Below are 8,806 nucleotides of genomic sequence, written 5' to 3'. Positions count from 1 at the left end.
CCATGGGAAAACCTTACTCTTCTTGTTGCGACCCAAAAGAGGGTTTTGAAGGAAAACACTACACTGGTAAGAAGCTGAAGAGGGAGGATGAATGCTAAGACATAATGTGCCTGTTTGCCACCAATGAATGATGTCTTCAAAATGTCACGCATGCATCTATATTGGCACCACTAAAATACAGTTCAATGTTCAATGTGCTACTTGATGAAAAATTCATATCTCCACAGATCTTTCAAATATCCAACTGTCAGATATATCTGGGGAAAAATCTTAAGTTTAATAATGTAAGTACTGTATTTACTCATAGATTTATAGTAAAATGAATCTGTATGACATTGATCATTCCACGGATTTGATAAAGTGATTTAAGTGAGTTATTTTAGTACTGCTAAGACAACAAAACAACAGACAATGATAATAATATTTAACAAGAAACTGCCAAGCCAAAATCAAAATGTTTCTTCATAATGAAGACAGTATTTTGAAAAGAGGCACTCTCCCATGGAGAAGGGATACAGGATCATTTTTTTTTTACTGTTTTTTTATAAAACAATCCTATTTTACATAGTGATACCAGTTCCCACTCCCCCCCCCACACCTTTTCCCCAGCCCACACCCCTGCCCCTATCCACTCCTCAGAGAAAGTAAGGTCTCCCATGAGGAGTCAACAAAGTCTGTCACATCACTTGAGACAGGATCAAGGTCCTCCCCACTGTACCTAGGCTGAGCAAGGAACCCCTCCACAGGGAATGGGCTCCAAAGAGCCAGTTCATGCACTAGGGATAAATACTGCTAGTGGCCCCACAAACTGCCCAAGTCACACAACTGTTACCCACATTCATGGGGCCTAAATTGGTCTTAGGCAGGTTCCCCAGTTGTCACTTACTTGGGTCACCAATTTCTGTGGGTTTCCCCACGATGGTCTTGGTCCCTTTGCACATATTGTTCCTCCCTCTCTAGGACTGGACTCCAGGAGTTGGGCCCAGGGCTTAGCTGTGGATCTCTACATCTGCTTCCATCAGTTACTAGATGAAGTTCCTATGATGACAATTAAGGTAGTCATCAATCTGATTACGGGGAATGGCAGTTAAGGTACCCTCTCCACTATTGCTTAGATTCTTAGCTGGGGTCATCCTGTGGATTCCTGGGAATTTCCCTAGTGCCTGGTTTCTCACTAACCCCATAATGGCTCTCTTTTTCAAGGTATCTCTTCCTTGTTCTCCCTCTCTGTCCTTTACCCAACCCGACCTTTCTGATCTCTCATGTCCTCCTCCCCACTCCCCTTTTCCCCTCTGCACTCCCCAACACCCTCTTCCCTTCCGCCATGCTGCTAATTTACTAAGGAGGTCTTATCTACTTCCCCTTGCCAGGGGTCCTTGTATGTCTCTTTTAGGGTTCTCCTTGTTTCCTGTCTTCTCTGGGGTTGTGGACTGTAGGCTGATTATCCTTTGCTTTATGTCTAATATCCACTTATGAGTGAGTACATACCATGTTTGCCTTTCTGTGTCTGGGTCACCAAATAATCCAATTAAAAATGGGATACAGAACTAAACAGAGAATTCTTAACAGAAGAATCTCAAATGGCTGAAAGGCACTTAAGGAAATGTTCAACATTCATAGCCATCAGGGAAATGCAAATCAAAAAACTCTGAGATTCCATTTTACACCTGTCAGAATAGTTAAGATCAAAAACACTGATGACAACGTATGCTGGAGAGGATGTGGAGAAAGGGGAACACTCCTCCATTGCTGGTGGGGGTGCAAACTTGTTTAGCCCCTTTGGAAATCAATATGGCTGTTTCTCAGAAAACTGGGGATCAATCTACCTCAAGATCCAACAATACCACTCTTGGGCATACACCCAAAGGACGAGCAATCATACCACAAGGACATTTGCTCAGCTGTACTCACAGCAGCATTATTAGTCATAACCAGAACGTGGAAACAACCTAGATGCCCTTCGACTGAAGAATAGACAAAGAAAATTGGTACATTTACAAAATGGAGTACTACTCAGCGGTAAAAAAAAAAAAAAAAACAATGACATCGTGAAATTTGCAGGCAAGTGGATGCAACTAGGGATACAGGACTTTCAATTTCCTTTCTGTGGCCTCAGAAATGAGGAGTTTTCATCCCATCCTGACTCCAGTCTCCCCACAACCAAAGATATGTTACCTGGACAAGAATGTCAAATTGCCAGGTGGTGCCAAGGTCACAGAGTCAAGAATAATGGAAGGATAGACTGACCCAGTCCCATTTCCCCAAACATCCCAAATGCAAACAGAACTGTAAAAGCAAGAGAAAGACTTACATAAGGAAAGAGAATTATCTACCCCTTCCTATCCTAACCTGCTTATCCACATTTTAGTCCTATGCTAAGCAGTGTAGGACAGGTTTTTAGAGAGAAGCTAAGTAGGTAAGACATTCTATACGATGTGAGGAAGCATCCCATTTTAGGCTAAATGCTCCTTACTCTGTATATCATCCATCTTTTGGCATCTGGAAAAAAAAAAAAAAACAGTGAAGACAGATATTAGTCTCCTTCCCTTTCAGAAACCCAGTAGGTGCATGAAGATTCCACACTCCTCATGGAGCTATACAGACTGGGATCCACGGGGAGCATGGAAGGTTCTGCACTCCTCGTAGAGCTATACAGGCCAGTAGGGAGGATTCTTCTTTGGATCACCAGATTTTACAAACTGTCTCTTCTCATACATTCATCAGTCTGGGGTGCGACCTCCAAGGTTCAAATGGGCTTCGTAGCTCACACACAGCTCTATCTCCTGGAGTGCCTGCCTGCCCATGTAGCCACCTAACAAGGGCTTTGTCCCCAACACAACATGCCTGAGAGTTACCAACAGTGTGACATTTCATACCCTGTATTAACAGCACACAATACACAAGGATGTTCTACATAGAAGGCATTTATTCGAGTTTCTGGAATATGAGTATTTTAAGAAACTATTAGATACACACTTTCAATGAAGAAAAATTAACAATTACAAATAGACAAATTTCCAGAAGTGAAAAAAGTGGCCACTTAATAAGCCTGTTTATAGTTTCTATATTGATGAAAATTAAGATTAAAGATTATGCAGTCTGCGATGTGCATTAATTTTTCCTAATTATCTATTGGGAAACTTCCAAGAATCAACGTTGCTTCATACATAGGTTACTGCTGGGGGAAGAAGACGCTGATTGGGTTGCAGCAAATATTCCAAAGCTGTGGCATCGACACAGGCGGACTCTCTCCCTAACCTCGCATGCGGCACACAGGATGCCAGGGTCTTTCCTGGGCACCTCCAGTTCAGCTGCACCAGCCTTACCTGCTAAGATCTACACACCAGGTGACTCAACATCCAAGTTTTCTGACCTTAATTTCTGCTCTTAAGCTGTACAAAATGCCTCCTAAACTTCAGCAAGGACCCGGGAGTGTTTCTCAGTGTTTCCCAATTGAGGTGCAGTCTCCAGAGGATGCACGATTTCCCTTCTCTTGCACTTCGGCTCTTCTCTGCCCTTATGGCTACCATTGTTCCCGCACCCCATTCTAAATGTTAAATGTCCTCTGCCCTTCCCTCCCCTGCTGTTAGTGTGTCTCTGGGAGAAATTAAAACTCAATCCTTATTTACCAGTGTTAAGCATAAGCGGGAAAGTACAGGAACAGCCCTTTGCAAGTTTTCCAGGACTGGTTGAGCAAACAAAACATTGCTTTCACTCTTTTTGCTACATAGCTGGAGCAAAGGCATTTATATCTTTTCATGGTCTGGTAGTAAATTATATGATGTCCCTGGCTTTCTACAACTTTTTTTCCACATAAGGAAGTAAGATTAGCATTAACTTAGCATTAACTGACTGATTAGTTTAATAACTATTCTGCTGGTCCAAGTATCTTAAAGCTATTTTAAGAAACCAAAGTTCTACATATTTGAACCCCCTGAGAACCATATTAATAACCTGTGAGTAAAAGTGTCTTCCAAAAGTAAAAGTGTCTCCAAAGGTCAGAGAGGTGCCTCCGTGGCAGAGCCTCACCTGCAGGAAGCCCCGGGTTCAATCCCCAACATGGAAAAAGCAACCCAATTCATAAAGATCACATGGAATAAATATCTACTATTATTATTATTTTGCCTGTGTTTTCTACTGTCTAAATCTCACAAGCATCTCCTAGTTTTGCCTTGAGCTGTTTCCTTGGCTGCTAGTGAAACAAAAGGGTTCAAGGCCTGTAAAGAGTTTCTTCCTGGCCAGAGGGAGAGCCTGTCTCACTACAACACCTTTAGGGCAGGCTGTTCTCGGCTATTTTGCTTCTTTACATAGTCTTGTTCCAGTGTGGTCTCCCTGACAGTGAAGGGGCTGCAGCTTCTGAACACACCAGGCCTCTAGACACTCGCTGTTCTCACTGAGAGCACAGCTCCCCACTAACACGCATCTCATCTGTGCTGCTGGCATGGGGCATTGTGTCACAGCTGAATTCAACAGGAAACACCTGCCGTCGATGCTTTACATTCTGTTAAAATGTACACACACTGTGGAAGAAACTAGAACTGAAAAGCATTCGAGAAATTAGTTCTTTGCGTTTAGTGTACTGGTTTAAAGTTGTAATTTTAAATGGCTGGCTAAAATAAGAGTTAATTGACCTGGATACCCTCAGTTCTTGCACAGCCTTTGTGGATCTGAATCTACAAAACACAGATGAGACGCTGGGTCAGTGTCTTGTAGAACACTGTTTCTGCTGTGTCCCCAAAAATGATGTCCTAAGGTTTTCCTGGAAGCACCTAAGTACCGTGCTGTGACATGTGGAAAGATCACACTTGCCCGAATTAGGGCAATTCTTCTTCTTGACAAAATTAACTCAGGAGACTACTTGAAACAGATAAATTGTAGGAAATCTGGGTGACATAATTAGGAAGAAAATGGTTTCACAATTAACTGTAGAATTTATCAAAGTCAAAAACCACACACACACACAAAGACTTTCGAAAATACTTTGCTGTCCTATATTTCCTATAAATTCTTTAAATTTTAAAGTTCTGTCATAATAATTTCCACTTTTTGATTAATTTTTCATCTATAGCTTATGCATGGATCCGGAAGACACAGAAAATAGTGCTGAGCAGACAAGTGACTGACAGTTAGGCCCTAGGTTTATTTTCAAGGACTATACTCACTGATAATTAGGAAATAAAGCTTATTTTCTACCTCGCACAAATAAAGACACCAATCAAAGGAGAGAGATGAAAGAGAAACAACAGGTTGTTTATTTTGGTAACTACTCCTTCCGCCACCAATCACCGAATGACCGGACGGTGGGTGAGTGTAAGCAGTAAGACAACCTCCAATCCCATTCCCATTTTCCATTATTAGCACAGGTGGGGGGCCATTTCGTTTCCTTATCACAAAACCACCACTCCCACAGTATCATAATAAATAAGTACTTCCGTACTAAAGCATTCTGGGAGGAGCAACTGTGACAGCAGAATCTGAGGCTTCTAAACATTAATCCCGTCAGCTGGCAAGTATTTCCTAACTGAGATATCTGTCTAAGGAAAAAAAAACCCTAAAACTTCAAAGGTTAGGGTGTTTAAAAACAAAGGGAGTGTAAAGAATAAATTTACTTTCTACTTTTATTCTAGAATACAAACAAAGACTCCTTTGGGTGTCACCGTAACTCCTTGATGTAGTTTTGTCTCTAAGGTCCTAACAGCCAAGTCCTAAGCATCAGCTCCAGCAGCTGACACCTGATCGGGACTAAGGGCACACAAAAGGAGTGTTTTAAAAACCACCTGCAGCAGGAACAAGCTCGGCCTAAGCACAAGGGAGTCTGAGTTACAAAGTTTACAGAACGGCTCGACAGCGACCACATTTCAAAGACCAAAGCAGATTTTTTGGGGAAGGGGGCAGGAGAGACGTCTGAAACAGCACACCAGCTTAAATCACACGAAATAAGTTGGACAAGGTTTAAACTGAGGAATCACAATTGAGATGAAGTGAGGAAGGATGTGAATTGAGTCCAGTGAAGTCACAGCACCACCTCAACCCTGTGTCCCTTCCAAGGGGAAACAAAGCTACATCAGAACTTCCAGTCACCCGAGTGGTCTGGATTTCCTTTACTCAACCATGAATTGGGGAGAGGAGGTTACAGGAGTAACACAGAGCTCGGTAGGAAAGCACCCTGTGTCCATCCGTATCTGTCCTGCACCTCTTCAGCACATAATACCTCCTATACATTAAAGCGCTTTCCAGAATCCCAGAACTCGGCCTTCATCAAGCCTAAGCACACTAAAAACGGAGTAAGTCCATTTCTATGAATTTCTGAAAAGGCAGACAAAATACAGCTTTTTAGACCAAAAAAAAATCTGTTCCTTAATCATTTTAAGTACCTTAATTCTTGCTCCAAATAAGCTAAGATTTCATTATCCCGGTTATAAAGGCACTGTGCCATCCTTAAAAAAGAAAATAAAATATTTGAAATTAAAAAAAAAAAAAAGCTCTTGTCCTTGAGAATAGTCACCATGGACTTAAGGTGGTCAGTGTGCAGAACTTGAGAAGGACAGACTCTCTCAGGGGGCTGAAAGCATCGGAACAATGGGGGGGGGAGACCAGGACTATTCTGTTTTTAGGTCCTTAATCCACTACTGCAACCTTAATTAACCTTGAACAAATTAACAAAACGCATGATTAATAAAATCTGTTCACTTTGCATAAGGCATTCTACCAGGAGCAAGGAAATGGTGAGCCTTCTGCTCGCCTCCCTGCCCGAGCTGGCTAGACCACGCCGGAGGCCTGCACCCTACTTGAGCAGGTTCTGCAGCATGGCCGTGGCATAGGTGGGCCGGGCCTGCCTGCTCTCGATGGCGCTCTGAAGGTACTGGATGCCTCCGCAGCGCTCCCAGATCTCTTCGAACTGCCTGGGCAGGATCTCAGCACCGCGCTTCCGAGTCAGACCTGTCTCCTCGAGATTCAGCTCACACATCTCCATGTCATCCTTGCCTGCAGACAGGAGACGTCACAAAATTACCATCTCTCTGCACAGCACTTTCCTGCGTGCTATTCTGGGAACACCCAACAATTCTCACAGCTTTGAGAACCGATAACTGTTTCTCTAAGATGGAAATCGTATTAAGTTCTCCAGAAGTCACCTAAATTTGTCCCCATGAGGGAGTCTCAAAAATTTAAACCCCTACCATGGATCAAAGAGGTCATCAAGGTTAATAGGAATCCTGTGTGCCCTCGGAGCTCATACAAAACCACAGACAGAATTAAACACCAGTAACAGGTTTCTTAGGACATAGTTTTATGTTCTCTAAACAAGCATAAAAACAATTTTGCTTTGTAAATCAATGAGTCAATTTTCCGTCACCTGGAAATAGAACTGAATTGCAAAGCTCTGTCATTCAACTCTGAAACGCAGTGACTGACTTTATTAGATTACATTATATATTAGAACGTTTCATCCAAGGCTCTGCAATCCTTTTTTGTTTGATTTTTTTTTCCTGCGAATTTATACACACCAGCTACAAGAAGGATGGGTGGCTTGTCAGGGTGGAGTTCCATCTGCCGAGCAATCCAGGGTCCGTCGAAATGGGCATACCACCAGCCCTTTTTCTTGTTCTGAGGATCTTTGTACTGGTCAGCAGGGCGGATGAATGGGATGCGGAAGAAACGCTGCTGTCGGTTCATCTCAAGCTCCTGCTGCCTGGCAGAAAGCTGAGCTGCAGGGTTCTGCTGAGCTATTACACAGAACAGGCAATGTTACACCAGCCACCCGTGGGAAAAGAAAACAGACATCATTCCTAAAATACACCAAGAATTTTTAAAGGGAGGGGGGCGAGAACAGAGGTTCCCACTAGTAAGTACATTTAAAATGCCAGCACTAGCTGCCTCTTCGTGACTCAGATTCAGAGTGGGATTTCTTAGAATTGTCTTTGCTGAAAGATGTTTCTTGGCACTATGAATGTGCACATATCCATAGACACACCCAAGCACTGTGCATATACACAGTGCACACACACATACTCAATTATTGTGCACATGTACACACATGGTATATATACACACATAGCCAGGCATGGGCAATGCACAGTACACACGGGCTCAAGTATTGTGCAAATGCATGGTACATAGACACACACCCTCAAGCACTGTGCACACACAGCACACACACCTTTAGGCATTATATACCTGAATGGTATACAAACACATACTCAAGGATTGTGCACACATTTATGCATTATGTATATACATGGCATATATACATACACTCAAGCACTGCTCATACATGTTACACACACTCCATCATTGTGCACACACAAAAGTATGGTACATACACACACACAGGTGTTGCTGCCGCCACCACCACCACCACCACCACCACCTCCACCACTGGCAACAAAACCCTTGCCTGGTTACCACAAATGACTTATTAGTAACCCCAAATTAATTCACACAGCAGGCAAGCAAGTCTAGTACTGTTTTTTCTATAGGATTTCAGTTTAAAGCTGAAGAATAACTTATATTTGACAACTTAAAATTAAGTAAATAGTAATTTTAAAATTAGAAAGATTTGTCCATTTAATTATATTTTCCTCAAAAGGAGAAACACATTCAATTTTTTTTCTTTTACCCACTTTGGGCTTTTTAAAGACCAAAATAGCACAGATAACAGCATGTAGAGAAACATGCTCCCCCAAAAACCTACTTATAACAGGAAGCATGACCCTTTCCTCAAAAATATTTACTTTGAATGAGATTTCTCTTGGCAAAAAAGCCCACTGAAATAAGTGGAAAGTGTGTCCTATACAGGTTTCCTTGC

General features: G+C 42.4%; 1 protein-coding gene across 7 annotated transcripts in view; it reads right to left on the bottom strand.

Annotated features, from left to right (window-relative positions):
* Positions 1–2,943: 2,943 nt before the first annotated feature.
* Positions 2,944–8,806, bottom strand: part of Myo6 (myosin VI) — a 136,128-nt gene continuing 130,265 nt past the window's right edge. For all 7 annotated transcript variants that reach the window (XM_057768793.1, XM_057768786.1, XM_057768789.1 and 4 more), the window contains 2 exons: positions 7,506–7,724; positions 2,944–6,984 (listed from right to left, as the gene is read on the bottom strand). In XM_057768793.1, coding sequence (XP_057624776.1) covers positions 6,785–6,984; positions 7,506–7,724 — 419 coding nt within the window. In that variant the 3' untranslated portion in view covers positions 2,944–6,784. The remainder of the gene's footprint in view (positions 6,985–7,505; positions 7,725–8,806) is intronic.

Source organism: Chionomys nivalis, chromosome 4, assembly GCF_950005125.1.
Source record: "Chionomys nivalis chromosome 4, mChiNiv1.1, whole genome shotgun sequence".
Taxonomy (NCBI): domain Eukaryota; kingdom Metazoa; phylum Chordata; class Mammalia; order Rodentia; family Cricetidae; genus Chionomys; species Chionomys nivalis.
Note: the sequence above shows the minus strand (reverse complement) of the source record. Positions and strands in the feature narration are given on the sequence as shown.